The following is a 16,446-nucleotide window of genomic DNA, read 5'->3' as shown; positions in this document are numbered from 1 at the left end:
GTGGGGATCATCCAGAAACGGTGACACATCTTTTTTGGTACTGTTCTTTTACACAGAGATTCTGGAAGGAATTTAGCAGCTTTGTTATTGTCCATATTTTAAGGGAGTTTTCTTTACGATGGGAAAATGTTTTATTCTGTTTCTTTAAGTTCCCCAAGAAGTATGAGAAATGTTTTTTATGATAAATTTCTTAATACTTTTAGCTAAATTTTTTATCCATAAATGTAAGTTTACTAACAAAACACCATATTTCTGTCATTATTTTAAGGATGTGCACATGCACATACAATCAATATCAGACTGCACCAACAAAAAGGCTCTCACAACAATATATGTATGCGAATTTTTGCATGTATTCTTATAATTGTTACCTTTTTCTTTCACCCTTGGCTTTTTGTGTTCATGTTCTGTTGTATACTTCATCTGTTCGTATGTTGTATACTCATTGTTTGTTAAATAAAGTTTTAAAAAAAAGACACGCTTTGTTTAGACCCCCAAAATCCTTTCCACGCCCACCCCCGTGACATCACGCTCCAAAGCCCTGTTACGTCACAGAACGTGGTGATGTCATAGTGACAGTCCTTTCATCCTTTGATGTTCAAGTCTATAAATAGAGGACAGCTGTCAAAGGGAATTCATTAAGCTATCGTTTTGTTGGAGTGATACAGCACATAAAAAAGCAGAAATGAGTTCGAAAGCTAACAAAGACAGAAATGTTAATTTCTCGAAAACAATGGTTAAAAAAAGTGAAAAAGAAAAAGAAACATATGCCAGACAGTTCGAGCAAAGACTGCAGCCAATGATCGACGAGGTTGAAAAGCTCAAAACTGAGCTTGACTACTTCAAAAACCTGCATACAGTCAATAAGAAACGGATCGAGGATCTAACAAAAGAAAACAATGAACTTTTGCAGAATAATAAGCTGCTGGGTTCGGTCTTGGATGACAGGACAAACATCGCAGACAGGTTGGACTCGATAAAAGATGACCACGAAGCTCTGGTAAAGTTCCGCGCAGAGACGGAGAAAACTCTGGCTGAGCTTAAAGAAAAACACGAGGACGAAGTCCAAGTCCTGCAAGGACTGCTGGAAACAGAGAAAGAAAAGGTGGCACGTCAGCAATTTCACAACAGCCAAGTTGTTGAATTATTATTGAAACGCCACAAAGAGGAAAAAAATAAGATGCAGCAGTTTTACCAGGAAAATACTAAAAAACTGGAAAACAAAGCAAATGCTGCAGACAGGAAGTTAGAAGAGGTGATCAACATGTATGACTCCAAAATAGAAAAGCTGCAGACGGCAGTAAAAAATAGTAGAGGTGTGACCGTCAATGCGGTTAAGGAACGCGAGGAAGAACGTCAATCCTCGCAGTGTTGGATTGACGGTGTTTTGTTTCATAATACAAAGTTACAAGACGAAAATGAAATTATGGTTAAAAACATGAAAGAATTAACAGAGGAGAAAGGTCAAATGGGCAAAGTGATAGACGACCAAAAGGCCCAGAATATGGCGATCAAGCAGAAATGCCAGAGTAATATTAGAGCTCTGGCCTTGGAAAAGAAAATGAAGGCTATGCTTGAAGACGAAGTTGATTCTTTGAAAAAGAAAATTGAAGACATCAAAAAGGCCCTAAGCACAGAGCAGGAAAACCACAGAAAGACAGCAGTGGACCGGCACAAAGTAAAAGCGGCACACAATCAGGCACTGGCTGAAAAGGTGGCGCTGGAAGAGAAACTGCGCTCCACAAAAAAGCAACGGGAAAGATTTATATCCAAAGTGAATTGGCTGGAGAAGAAAGAGCGCTACTTCCAAGAGGAATTGTGCCAGTGCGTTTTGTCCTTTGAAAAGGCATTTCCACATGCCTTGAGAGGAAAAGAAAAGGTGGAATTTAGGGATATGTTCCACAACTTAAAAAAGAAATACGTAGACGGAGTGGAAGGCACCCCCTTTGTTGGAACAACGGAGTTTCTTGAAAAACAGCTGAACTGTCTACGTATCAGATGCAAGGATCTAGATGCAGCTTTACTAGATAAAACACGGGAGCTGGAATCATTTAAAAAGCAGTACAATGACATGGTAAAGTCTTCCGAGTACGCTTTATTCCGACAAAGAGAGGAGCTCATTGGACCAGTGAACCAGATTATCCAAAAGGCTGCCAATGAATGAAGGATATAAAAAAAAAACAACAACAGCAATAGAATAATATTAAACACAAAGTGAACCCGTCTTCCTTCATTAAATAGGTTCTTTTAGATGTTAAGGAGGAATTGACTTAACCAGGCTGGCGGAGAATGAAGACAACCGGACACCTGCTGCAGATGGGGAATCAGTGAACTTTTATTGTGACAGAGACAACCTCTCAACACAGCTCACATCAGGAGATTCCTCATATTTGCTGTGAGGATGGGTATATATTCTCTAAAACTTACAGGAGGGGGTTGTGAGGAAAGTGCTGCATTAGCAGAAAAACAACTCCATAAAAGGAAATCGGCCTTGGGTGTTCTAGTCTCTTCGCTTGCAGATATCTTTCGCCTGCAGGATGAGGCGATCGCTTCTTATCGCTCTCAAGGCCAAAGTCGTGAGCACACATTTTTATTACACAGTTGCACAGTAACTTTAAAGCTGAACAATATTTAAAGCTGAATAATGTTTGATCAAATTATATTTTCTTCAAATCCCCCTTTTGACCCATCTTAAATGGGTCAACACACAAAAATAAGTAACATTCAAAGGAACACAGAGACGTGTCGAAGCCTGGCTCGAAAAACTCCTCGGGTCTTATCATTTGTCTTTATCTGTCATTGCAGATGAGGAGAAAAGAGTCCAGGCACCACCCTGCCCAGGGGTCGGCTGCAAGCAGTCTCGGTTCCCGATGAAAGCAGTAACAGCTGTCCTGCACACAAGGATACAACGAGTTAGTGCAACCAGGGTAGTGACACAAAATTAACAGTTCCTGTAACTCAGCAACCAAAAAGCATAAGTAATGATAAAAATGTGGAGAGTACAGAGTATACTATAATAATGAGAGATATAAACGTGAAAATGTGAAAGAATAAATCAACCGTAAAATAAACTCAGAACGGTAACTGCTAAGGACATTCAAAAGTGAATATGGTAAAACGTGAGGAAGGGGTGTGGAAAAAAAACAATTTATATCCAGTGGTGGGAGTACACATTCGCTCAGGCTTAAGTCCGGAGACCCTGAGAACATCGCTTAATCCTCACAACCCGACCAGACACAGTTCAACCAGATATATCCTTCAAGAGGAAGTGGGTGAGGGAAACAATTAATAACAAGCCTAATACAAAACACCACAGAGAAACAACCATTCTAGAAGCATTTAAACAAGAGAAAGACGATAATGTTCGTCACCCTCACGATCAGAGTTTTCATCATCCGTTGGCGAGGAGGTAACCGTGTCTCGTTTCTTTCTAAATGGATCGGGCGTGGGCAAAACTGGAGAGGAAGTGGTGGGCAAGACCCTAGGGGCTACATTTGTCAGATTGGGACTGTCAGAAGGGGGCGAAGCTTTTGAACTTGAAGGTGTCAGAAGTGTCGGGGGCCCTTCACAGATCAGGATTATGCCAATGGGAATGAGACCCAGGGCCAGGAAGCAAACAAAGACGCAACATCTTTGCCTGCCTGTCATTTCAGGGGGAAAGGGCCAAGACATGTTTACTTAGCTTGGATGTCGTCTAATAGAGGATGATGGGGCACAGAAAGGTGGTCCAGTTCCCCCCACCTCGCCAAGGGCGTGTTCTAGGAGTTAAAGAGCAACAACCTGAGAGAGAGAGAGAGAGAGAGAGAGAGAGAGAGAGAGAGAGAGAGAGAGAGAGAGAGAGAGAGAGAGAGAGAGAGAGCCCCTAATGGCCAGTTAGTGGGCTCTAGGTCAAACTGTCCCCAAATTTGTTATTTGTTATTATTACTTGTTTTCATGTCACTTGTCTGTTTTCTACTGCACCCCTCTCACCAAAGCAAAGCAAACATTAGCAGCACATTGACCGTAGTCAGGCATCCTCATTCCATAGGTGCTATAAAACATTTCCTGTAAATACAGTGTAATAGCATCCCCAACTCCTAACCCATAAACACCGTTTCTTCACACATCCGCCCAGAAATCCTGTAATAGAAAAACATTAAAACTGTAACCCTGTAGGGAAGAAAATGTAAATGGTAACGCTGCGCAGTTACCTCTGTAAGCAACACAAGACACAAAAATGGCATTTACAGGTTCACTCATCCTCGAATATTTTGTCATCCTTCTACTCCTGTAAAAGAAACCCACATAAATTCATCCACCCTTTTATCCTATCTAGGTGGAGGTGGTTAACCTTGAGTCATGGTCAAGTCTTGTCATCTTTTACCAGTCAGTCCGTTTGTTTTTATTCCCAGTCTTTCATCCATTCATCCGTTCTTTGCTGATAGTGAAACCTGTCGTCGCATCTAGTTTCCACACTCAGCAAAATGACGTCATCTCAAAAAGAAACAAGAACTTGAGTTTGGATTACCTCGCTGAATCCTTTTTTAAACAGGGACTCTCGTTTCTAATTGTCCCCACAAGTGTTTCCTCCAGAACCCATTTCAATGCGGAGAAACTCACTTACAACAATTTTCTCGCCGACGTGTAATGCTTGTAATTTCCGATGTGCAGATCTGCTTAAAGAAAAGATTCACAAACAAAAATCAGTAAATATAAAACAAAATAAAATGAAAAATAACAAAAACAAAATGCAGACGCCCGGGTCTTAGGACTTGTCACTGAATATTCTTCCCATCAATAAAAATACCAACCTAAACCTACACAGAGTCAAATCAACACCACCTCAACCTTTTCATATTCATAAACCTATATGTTTTGCGTTCGTGAAACAAAATTGAACCATTAAGTAAGTTGAGCTCTTGAAATGTTTTAATTCTCTTAATTCTGCCAGTTTATTTCAACACTTATTCAATGACTTTTATTCAACTGCTACTTGGTCACTCGACTTTTACCTGTTCAAATTGCCTAGGGTTCAACAAAGTCTAGATCCCCGTTATCATGAAACTTGAACGGTGTACGATGATTTACTTACAGTAATTTAGAATCATCACTCAACCTAGCTCTACTACTGGCACTGCGTGACTTTTCTCACACTGGAAACCAGAATTTAGTACAGAACTTTAATGCCTCAGGCAATCGCGTTCAAGGGCTGCCCCCCCTTCTCTTCTTCTTTGTCCGTGTGTTCCTCCTTTATTAAATCTCCATCACAATGACGTGGCGCTCTGAAATAAAACTCACACTGTTAATTCCTCGTTTTCACTCTGCACCACTGCTCAGAGTGTTTTCTTTTCTTTTTAGTGTAGAGTAAACAATTAAGTCGAGGCCTTAAGCCCCAGATATCTCGCACGGGCATCATTTTCATAACCAAACCGCTCCGGACTCTGCTCCCCAGACCACACAAATGCCCTCTGGGCTTATTATTATAGCAAATTCTGTATTTGACTTTGTTGTGTGCAGCATTGAGCCTTTGTCAGTAAAGCATTCTTCATTGCAGCAGCTAGAGCATTGTGTGTCACTTCTTAGTAAATTAAATCAACATTTTGATTTTAGTGCATGGGTATGTATCAGTTTTTACTCCCTCAACAAGTGCATAAGTGTTCATGTGTGTGTTTCCCTTCATTCTAAGTAGGCGCATGCAGAAGTGTGTGTTCGTGTGTTGGTATATGTTTGTGTTCATCACCTTCCTGTTCTGTAGTTTAGGTAAACCAGCGGCCTGACGCATGGCCTAGGGTCCTCCCCTCCTCTTTGGGTCTGTTTTCATCCGTTGTTGCAGCTGCCTGCATCTTCCTTACTTTGCTCCACGGCCTTCTGCAGCTCTGCTGTTCGGCTCTTCTCAGAGGTCAGCATCCTTCTGCTCACCGTCCCTTTTCCTCCGGGCTTAATGCGCGTCTCGTCACAGCTCTGTCAGCTGACGCAGCCTGGGAATTTCCCCCGTGTAGTGAAACGGGCTTTAGGTTTAGTGCTCTCCGTCTCTGCTGCATGAGATCACTCTTTTGCAGCACTGTTGACATCCTCAAGTTGTTGTTGTGAGTCCAGCTGCTGTGGCCTTCAGGGGTCAAAGGGTCAAAGATGGTCGCGGAGAGGGCAACGATGGTAGAGGGGAGGGTAGGAGTCCAGGTCAGCTTCGGCTCTCAGAAAAAACAAAAACAAAACAAAACAGGCGAACAGGAAAATGATGTTGTGTTGGCTGTGCTGTGTTGGCTGTGTTATCCCGAGAGGGGAGAAACAACGAGATCTCGTCTCCCCCCTTTTTTGTTTTTGTTTTTTTTTTTTTTTTTTTTTTCTCCATATAATCAACTCATAACCCCTCAAGTTGACAGGACAACACAGGTACGTGTTAAAATTCTTAAGATCCTGTTTAGAAACCTAAAAAGGAATTTCCTATCATTCAGTAGTCATTTGTCTTAAACAATCAACAAAAACATGTCCCAAGTCGACCCTTTTAACCACTAAATTTGTCGTGTCCTCACTTAATCCTCAGACCAGTGTCTTTGTCTTTTGACGTTACGTTGTTGTCCTGCAACCCAAAGCGTTTAATTGTCAGTAATGTATGAACTATATCATTTAAAAACAGGTGTATGTTAAGTGTCGCTACTTTAACCTTGCATGTACGTGCACATGTATGTAAGCTGTTTCTTCATTGCATGTATGGGTGCGTCTGTATATGGGTTACTTTAACTTTTTCTCAAACGAGGCATTTCTCTAACACGCACATGTGTCTGTTCCTCACCCTTCTCATATCTTTCTCTGGTTGTGTGTGGTTTTATTTGTTTCAGTGATTTACCAGGAACATCTTTTCCTTTTCTCCATGTCTTCCGCCAGAGGTTAACACTGGTGAGATTCAGGGACACAGCACCCAGAGCAGGTCAGCGAGAAAAACCCGCAATTGAAGGATATAAAAAAAAACAACAGCAATAGAATAATATTAAACACAAAGTGAACCCGTCTTCCTTCATTAAATAGGTTCTTTTAGATGTTAAGGAGGAATTGACTTAACCAGGCTGGCGGAGAATGAAGACAACCGGACACCTGCAGCAGATGGGGGAATCAGTGAACTTTTATTGAGACAGAGACAACCTCTCAACACAGCTCACATCAGGAGATTCCTCATATTTGCTGTGAGGATGGGTATATATTCTCTAAAACTTACAGGAGGGGGTTGTGAGGACAGTGCTGCATTAGCAGAAAAACAACTCCATAAAAGGAAAGCGGCCTTGGGTGTTCTAGTCTCTTCGCTTGCAGATATCTTGCACCTGCAGAATGAGGCGATCGCTTCTTATCGCTCTCAAGGCCAAAGTCGTGAGCGCATATTTTTATTACACAGTTGCACAGTAACTTTAAAGCTGAACAATATTTAAAGCTGAATAATGTTTGATCAGATTATATTTTCTTCAAATCCCCCTTTTGACCCATCTAAATTTGTCGTGTCCTCACTTAATCCTCAGACCAGTGTCTTTGTCTTTTGACGTTACGTTGTTGTCCTGCAACCCAAAGCGTTTAATTGTCAGTAATGTATGAACTATATCATTTAAAAACAGGTGTATGTTAAGTGTCGCTACTTTAACCTTGCATGTACGTGCACATGTATGTAAGCTGTTTCTTCATTGCATGTATGGGTGCGTCTGTATATGGGTTACTTTAACTTTTTCTCAAACGAGGCATTTCTCTAACACGCACATGTGTCTGTTCCTCACCCTTCTCATATCTTTCTCTGGTTGTGTGTGGTTTTATTTGTTTCAGTGATTTTAAAGGAGAATTTGGGCCAGCTGGGTTTCTGCCTATGTTAGGCACTAACAGCTGGGGCGCTGCTTTAAAGGTGAGTCAGCACTGAAATATCCCTTCAGGTGTTACCAAGCTTCTACCAAACCGGAGTCTGGCGGGTAACCTTGCCTAGAGCTTCCTGATAGGGGTGCTAGTTGGTTGTCACCTTGTTCACACGTCTCATTCACACTTCATACATTACCTGCAGTCACTCATTACCCTCCTTATGTATGTAATAAATGTGTAAAAAAATTCTATGTGTGGTGTATTATTTTAACCAAAAGAGGAACCTAGTTCCTTTAATTGTGTAATCTGTGAACACGGAGAACCAAACTGTCCTGCCCAGTGTTCCACAGCAAGCATTCAGCGTGTATTTATGTGTGTCCAATATCAAACAGAACATCAAAACATTTAAAACACTAAAATCATCGGGGTTTTAAGAAGAGATCCGTTTTCTCCTATTGATCAAAGGGACCCCTCCTTTGGACTCCAACCAGTACTTCTCCTTTTAAGTTTTAGAGGATCTTTTCTAATAAAGTCCTCTGGGCCTTCCTAACCCTTCTGTAGTTTAGAGAATATTACTAAAAAATATTCTCAAGGCCTTTAACCTTTTAATTTGTTTAGAAAGGCGTTACTAATAAACCCTTTCAAGGTCCCAGACCTGCACTGAGGTATGTATCCGACACCGGAGAGCAACCCGTCGGCTGCAACCGTGGTCAGACCTCAGTTCACTCTTATCTTTATTCACTTATTCACTTATTTCTTATTCACTTATCTCTTATTCACTTGTCTGATTCTCAACAAGCCTTAAGTAAGCCAGACAATTTTGGTTATGAATTACTAGGAGTTTGGACACTAAGTATTTTTATAATGTTCAATATAGCAGAAATAAAAGGTCTGCTTACCTTGTTTTTGTGTGCACACAGCTTTTGTCCAAACTCCGTTCACTCAGACCACGGCCGATGTCCTCCCACCCGTTCCAGTTTGGCCTGGAGCGGATCCTGTTCCGTGACGCCAATTGAGAGTCCAGCTGCTGTGGCCTTCAGGGGTCAAAGGGTCAAAGATGGTCGCGGAGAGGGCAACGATGGTAGAGGGGAGGGTAGGAGTCCAGGTCAGCTTCGGCTCTCAGAAAAAACAAAAACAAAACAAAACAGGCGAACAGGAAAATGATGTTGTGTTGGCTGTGCTGTGTTGGCTGTGTTATCCCGAGAGGGGAGAAACAACGAGATCTCGTCTCCCCCCTTTTTTGTTTTTGTTTTTTTTTTTTTTTTTTTTTTCTCCATATAATCAACTCATAACCCCTCAAGTTGACAGGACAACACAGGTACGTGTTAAAATTCTTAAGATCCTGTTTAGAAACCTAAAAAGGAATTTCCTATCATTCAGTAGTCATTTGTCTTAAACAATCAACAAAAACATGTCCCAAGTCGACCCTTTTAACCACTAAATTTGTCGTGTCCTCACTTAATCCTCAGACCAGTGTCTTTGTCTTTTGACGTTACGTTGTTGTCCTGCAACCCAAAGCGTTTAATTGTCAGTAATGTATGAACTATATCATTTAAAAACAGGTGTATGTTAAGTGTCGCTACTTTAACCTTGCATGTACGTGCACATGTATGTAAGCTGTTTCTTCATTGCATGTATGGGTGCGTCTGTATATGGGTTACTTTAACTTTTTCTCAAACGAGGCATTTCTCTAACACGCACATGTGTCTGTTCCTCACCCTTCTCATATCTTTCTCTGGTTGTGTGTGGTTTTATTTGTTTCAGTGATTTACCAGGAACATCTTTTCCTTTTCTCCATGTCTTCCGCCAGAGGTTAACACTGGTGAGATTCAGGGACACAGCACCCAGAGCAGGTCAGCGAGAAAAACCCGCCTCAAACTACATTCTCTCTTTTTTGTTTTACCGGGAGGGGTGAGGACAACTCTGGTGTCCAGCCGTGAATTTTAGCCAAAGCTTGGCCTGTCTTCTGCTGCCGTACTCAGGCTTCCAGGTTAAGAAAAAACACCTGTATGAAGACACTAAACATACATTTAGTATTTGTATAAACATAACTGCCTAAATCATTGAACTCTTGAGGAGGGTGTATTTCAGAATCAGAATCAAAATCAAAAACTTTATTGTCATTGTCATGAGACCGACGACATTAAGAATGGTCCCTGATCATTGCATCATCCCTAGTAATATCAAATATAAAAAAACAATAAAATTCAATCAATAAAATAGATAGAATACTTAAAATACTAAGTATTCCCACCGTCATGCTTCAGACCGTGCATAGATTAACACAAGAGTGGCATGGTGGACATTTTTGTAGTATTCAGATGTGTTATTGCAGTTGGATAACAGCTGTGTTTGAGTCTATTAGTCCTTGCTCTGATTGCCCTGTACCGTCTGCCTTAGGGCAACAGTTCGAACAGGGAGTGGCCAGGATGTGAGGTGTCTTTTATGATGTTTTGGGCCTTTTTAAAACAGTGGGCGTTGTTTGACTCTTTACTAACTTTAAAACCCCACCATAACAATTTCTCACTGACAAACTTCTATGCATCCATTTAAACATGCGAAGCCAGCACAAAATCACACACATACCCCTACAGCAAAGCTTTAACATAACCACAATGCAACTCCTCCCTTAAACGGGAGAAATCACCCTGAATCAACCAACTCTATATAAAACGTCAAACAAAGATAAACCACAAACATTTCTACACTTCTGTGTCTTCCACGCAGCACAATAGGCAGAAAAACACCGATTACTCACAGTCTACAACAAAAGAAAAACCTGCTCTTTTCACAACTCTCACAGCTAAAGTCAAAACTCTTACCCAGTGCCTCTGAAATAATAAAAAAATCACCAAATACTCGATTACTCTTTTCACTCGCTCCCTCTCACTCCCTTCTTCCTCATACAGCATACACGCTCGCTCCCGCGGACCCGCTCGGCCCCGCGGGCTCACTCGGCCCCCACCTTTTTCCTCTCACAGAGACAGAGAGAGACCCTTTTCCTTTTTTTTTTATTTCTCCAGCACACATACACACACAGAATCCCAACTGAGAGAAAGAGGGAGAGAAGAGAAAAGAGTTGTAGAGAGGAAGTTTTTTAGCAGGAGTTTCAGATCTAACAGATTTATACAACTTATTTACACACACCGGTAATTTATGTTCTATTTATTGATTTTAAAGGAGAATTTGGGCCAGCTGGGTTTCTGCCTCTGTTAGGCACTAACAGCTGGGGCGCTGCTTTAAAGGTGAGTCAGCACTGAAATATCCCTTCAGGTGTTACCAGGCTTCTACCAAACCGGAGTCTGGCGGGTAACCTTGCCTAGAGCTTCCTGATAGGGGTGCTAGTTGGTTGTCACCTTGTTCACACGTCTCATTCACACTTCATACATTACCTGCAGTCACTCATTACCCTCCTTATGTATGTAATAAATGTGTAAAAAAATTCTATGTGTGGTGTATTATTTTAACCAAAAGAGGAACCTAGTTCCTTTAATTGTGTAATCTGTGAACAACGGAGAACCAAACTGTCCTGCCCAGTGTTCCACAGCAAGCATTCAGCGTGTATTTATGTGTGTCCAATATCAAACAGAACATCAAAACATTTAAAACACTAAAATCATCGGGGTTTTAAGAAGAGATCCGTTTTCTCCTATTGATCAAAGGGACCCCTCCTTTGGACTCCAACCAGTACTTCTCCTTTTTAAGTTTTAGAGGATCTTTTCTAATAAAGTCCTCTGGGCCTTCCTAACCCTTCTGTAGTTTAGAGAATATTACTAAAAAATATTCTCAAGGCCTTTAACCTTTTAATTTGTTTAGAAAGGCGTTACTAATAAACCCTTTCAAGGTCCCAGACCTGCACTGAGGTATGTATCCGACACCGGAGAGCAACCCGTCGGCTGCAACCGTGGTCAGACCTCAGTTCACTCTTATCTTTATTCACTTATTCACTTATTTCTTATTCACTTATCTCTTATTCACTTGTCTGATTCTCAACAAGCCTTAAGTAAGCCAGACAATTTTGGTTATGAATTACTAGGAGTTTGGACACTAAGTATTTTTATAATGTTCAATATAGCAGAAATAAAAGGTCTGCTTACCTTGTTTTTGTGTGCACACAGCTTTTGTCCAAACTCCGTTCACTCAGACCACTGCCGATGTCCTCCCCTCCGTTCCAGTTGACCTGGAGCGGATCCTGTTCCGTGACGCCAATTGAAGGATATAAAAAAAAACAACAACAGCAATAGAATAATATTAAACACAAAGTGAACCCGTCTTCCTTCATTAAATAGGTTCTTTTAGATGTTAAGGAGGAATTGACTTAACCAGGCTGGCGGAGAATGAAGACAACCGGACACCTGCTGCAGATGGGGAATCAGTGAACTTTTATTGTGACAGAGACAACCTCTCAACACAGCTCACATCAGGAGATTCCTCATATTTGCTGTGAGGATGGGTATATATTCTCTAAAACTTACAGGAGGGGGTTGTGAGGAAAGTGCTGCATTAGCAGAAAAACAACTCCATAAAAGGAAATCGGCCTTGGGTGTTCTAGTCTCTTCGCTTGCAGATATCTTTCGCCTGCAGGATGAGGCGATCGCTTCTTATCGCTCTCAAGGCCAAAGTCGTGAGCACACATTTTTATTACACAGTTGCACAGTAACTTTAAAGCTGAACAATATTTAAAGCTGAATAATGTTTGATCAAATTATATTTTCTTCATGAAGAAAAGGAGATAGGTCATCTAAAATCTAGAGTGAAAGACGCTCAACTCCAGCTTAAATTAGAAAAACAGAAAGGACAAAAGCTGGCATCGTTGGACCATAGAAGCATGATGGGGAGATGTTCTGAGGAGACTCCGTCTCAGATTAATCCTCGTCCACTTCCAGGGAAAACTACATTTATTCAGGTACGTCCAAGACACCCTGGCAGAAGTGCAGGTATGGCTTCCCCAGTGAATCCTCCTGTAGAGTCTCCATCAACACCACCTTTCCTCAATTCTGATGATGGATTACCACCAGTTGATTGTTAAAAATTAACTGCTAAAATAGGCCATTAGAAGTATACTTCATCTTGTCTCCCTATATCATGGGTGGGCATTCTCAGTCCACGAGGGCCGGTGTCCCTGCAGGTTTTAGATCTCACCTTGGCTCAACACACCTGAATCACATGATTAGTTCGTTACCAGGCCTCTGGAGAACTTCAGGACATGTTGAGGAGCTAATTTAGCCGTTTAAATCAGCTGTGTTGGTTCGAGGACACATCTAAAACCTGCAGGGACACCGGCCCTCGTGGACTGAGATTGCCCACCCACCCCCAACCGGTCGCAGCAGATGGCCGCCCCTTCTTGAGCCTGGTTCTGCCGGAGGTTTCTTCCTAAAGGGAGTTTTTCCTCCCCACTGTCGCCCAGTGCTTGCTCAAAGGGGATCATTGGATTGTTGGGGTTTTCTGGCTTTTACTGTAGTGTTTTCACCTTACAGTATAAAGCAGCTTGAGGAGACTGTTGTTTTGCCATGATGCAATATAGTATTAAATATGACTACATTTTAAAAACATCTATTATAGCATCAAAGTAAAACAAAAAAACTAAATGAAATGAATCAAAATGTCTAATCTGGCAAAACAAGAAAAGAAAAAAGGTTTCACCTTTAAATAAAAATCCAAATCACAAACACATTCTGATTTTTGTTGTGTGTGTTTTTTTGTGTGTGTTGTCACGTATAAAATCTTTGCACTCTGTCTCGGTGTCTGCCCGGCCGGCTCCGCAAGGCTACATATGTTTATTGTGTTGCTGCTTTCTTCCACTCGTCATTCTGCCTGGGCGGAGCTCAGGCCCACGCACCTGTCTGCAATTACGCTGCAACGTGTCCTGTCTGTATGGAGACTGAGAGCTGCCAGAGTAATAATGTAGATACAGGCCTCTTTCTCCTTCTGCTGCTGTTCATGCTTTTATTCCATTGATGTTGCTATCATTTGTAAATATATTTATTTGCTCTTATTTTATCAATTTACTGTCGTTCATGTATTTAATCTTCTTTGTATTTAAATATGATTTTTTTTTAAGTAATGCCGCGAGATGGACAGTTAAATAAAGGTTTCATTGAATTAAAAAAAAGATTTAAAGATGACTGGTGGCGGAAGCAGAGCACAGACTGTCTGTGAGAATCTATCGCCATCGTGTGGTGCAGAGATATATTGCCATTGAATTTAGACAACGAAAGCTTGGCTCACAGAGCAGCTGCAACACGAACAAAAAACATTAAATAGCAACATGATATATTATATTATATTATATTATATTATATTATATTATATTATATTATATTATATTATATTATATTATATTATATTATATTATATTATATTTATAGCTGTCGAAATTAACGCGTTAATTGTGATAATTAAATTTTGGAATTAATTACGTTAGAATATTTAACTATTTAGCGCAACACGCAGATAAGTCGCTCCCATAATTCCACTTGATTTGTTTACCGCGCCACTGAAAATGGAGAAGCAGGAAGCGGATGGCCTTCTGGATGGGGAATTTAAATACAAGAAGAACATAGATGGGACAATAAACAAACGCGTTGTAATTTGCACTCACTGTAGTAAAGAGTTTCAATTTCACCGTTCAAATTCGACCTTAAAATACCACCTTAATGCCAAACACGCGTTTGTCGGGGCAGCAGCTTCACCCGGCCTGCGTCAGACCACTCTTAGTGAACGCAGGTCACTCGGTAAGTCTTCTTTGGACAAACTGACCGACAATATAGCCAAATGGATAGCAAAGGACTGCAGACCGCTAAGCATTGTGGAGGACAAGGGCTTTGCGGATGTTTTAAAGGTTGCATCTCAGGACGCGTCCTACAAGCCCCCAGCGAGAAGCACAATAACAATTCGAATCCACGAACTGTATGAAACGGAGAAAAAGAAAAAAGAAGAGGCTTTAGTTCACACAGAATGCGTGGCTCTGACAGGAGACCACTGGACATCATTGAGTAATGACAATTACCTGGGAGTTACTGCGCATTTAATCACTGAAGCCTGGGGTCTGACATCCTTTGCGCTGACTATAATGAAAACGGAAGAGCGGCACTTTGCGGAGGCTTGTGCAGAGCAGTTCCAGACTGTTGCTCGCAGGTGGAGAATTGAGGAGAAGGTGACAACAGTAGGCACGGACAGTGCGCGCAATATGATCGCCGCGGCTCGCATCATGCCATTCAATCACATGCCGTGTACCGCGCACATTCTACAGAGATGCATCACAGTGAGTCTCGCAGACAGTGGCTTTGTCACTGCGCTGGCCAAATGCCGCAAAATTGTTGGCCATTTTAAGCACAGCCCAGCAAACACAGCAGAGCTGAACGCAGAGCAGGTGTCACTGGGGCGCAAGCAGGAGCCGTTGGCCCAGGACGTGCCTACGCGCTGGAACTCCACGCTGGAGATGGTGAAGCGCTTGATCCGCAACCAAACTGCAGTAACCGCGACTCTGGATAAACAAAAGCATAAACTTGTCCTCCTGACGCCTCCAGAGTGGGACAAACTCCAGAGACTGGAGACACTTCTAGAGCCCTGCAGGTGAGCCTGTCATTGTGACCATAATTGTAGGTTTAGATTAAATGTATCAAACATACATCTTAAATCAGTTTTGTTATTATGAAAATGTCTTATTTAAAAAATAAATGAAATCAAATATTTTATTAATATTACCTAGTATTAAAAAGCTTTTTTTAATTTGCTGTCTTATCTGTGTGTGTGTAAATGGCCTGCATTTGTATAGCGCTTTTCTAGTCCATAGGACCCCAAAGCGCTTTACACTACATTCAGTCATTCACCCATTCACACACTGGCGATGGCAAGCTACATTGTAGCCACAGCTGCCCTGGGGCGCACTGACAGAGGCGAGCCTGCCGGACACAGGCGCCACCGGGCCCTCTGACCACCACCAGTAGGCAAACACGGGGTTAGTATCTTGCCCAAGGATATTTGGCATGCAGCCAGGAGGCAGCCTGGGATCGAACCACCGACCTTCTGATTAGTGGCTGACCTGCTCTGCCACCTGAGCTACAGCCACCCCATGTGTGTATGTGTGTATTCCACTGCACATATCTGCAGACTGAACTGCTGGGAGGAGAGGCCTACGTCTCCTGCTCTGTAGTTCTACCAGCCTTCTGCCACCTGCGCCGTGTCATGGAAGTAACTGATGAGGACCCTGCATATGTGGTGAGGTTTAAAGAGAAGTTTAAGGAAGACCTTGCTTCCCGCCAGGAACATACCAACTATGCATGGCTCCAGATCGCAACTGCACTGGACCCACGTTTTAAAGACCTACGCAGTGTGCCCAAGACTGACAGAGAAGCAGTGTGGACCACACTGGCAGGCATGCTGCATGAAGACTCTCCTAGAAGATCACACACTGCAGAAGAAGGTCCAGCCAAGAAGAGGCTGAGCCTGCTGCAGATGGACTCTGACTCTGAGTCAGAGGAGGAGGTACAGCAGGACAGAGCCATACAGCGCTACAGAGCAGAGCCCTGCACTGCCTTAGAGGACTGTCCCTTACAGCTCATGCAGGAGCCCACAGCCAGCTGGCCCGCCTTGCTCGCAGATACCTGGCCACTCCTGCCTCCACATTTTGCCTTTTGA

The 16,446-nt window shown here is 42.2% G+C and overlaps 1 protein-coding gene and 1 long non-coding RNA gene across 2 annotated transcripts; one reads left to right on the top strand and one right to left on the bottom strand.

The window, feature by feature from the left end:
* Positions 1–2,574: 2,574 nt before the first annotated feature.
* LOC145423955 (uncharacterized) lies at positions 2,575–12,524 on the bottom strand. Its single transcript, XR_013904898.1, has 3 exons — positions 12,130–12,524; positions 8,706–8,801; positions 2,575–3,780 (listed from the first exon to the last, which is right to left on the bottom strand). It is a non-coding gene; the product is annotated as an uncharacterized LOC145423955 (long non-coding RNA).
* Positions 12,525–14,308: 1,784 nt separating this feature from the next.
* Positions 14,309–16,446, top strand: LOC145424377 (E3 SUMO-protein ligase ZBED1-like). The gene is made up of 3 exons (XM_080297620.1): positions 14,309–15,381; positions 15,664–15,670; positions 15,919–16,446. Exons 1-3 carry the CDS (start codon positions 14,309–14,311, stop codon positions 16,444–16,446), a joined length of 1,608 nt encoding a protein of 535 aa, XP_080153746.1.

This window comes from Astatotilapia calliptera, chromosome 23 (genome assembly GCF_964374335.1).
Source record: "Astatotilapia calliptera chromosome 23, fAstCal68.1, whole genome shotgun sequence".
Taxonomy (NCBI): domain Eukaryota; kingdom Metazoa; phylum Chordata; class Actinopteri; order Cichliformes; family Cichlidae; genus Astatotilapia; species Astatotilapia calliptera.
The sequence above is the reverse complement of the archived record's forward strand: the minus strand, read 5'-3'. Positions and strand labels throughout refer to the sequence as shown.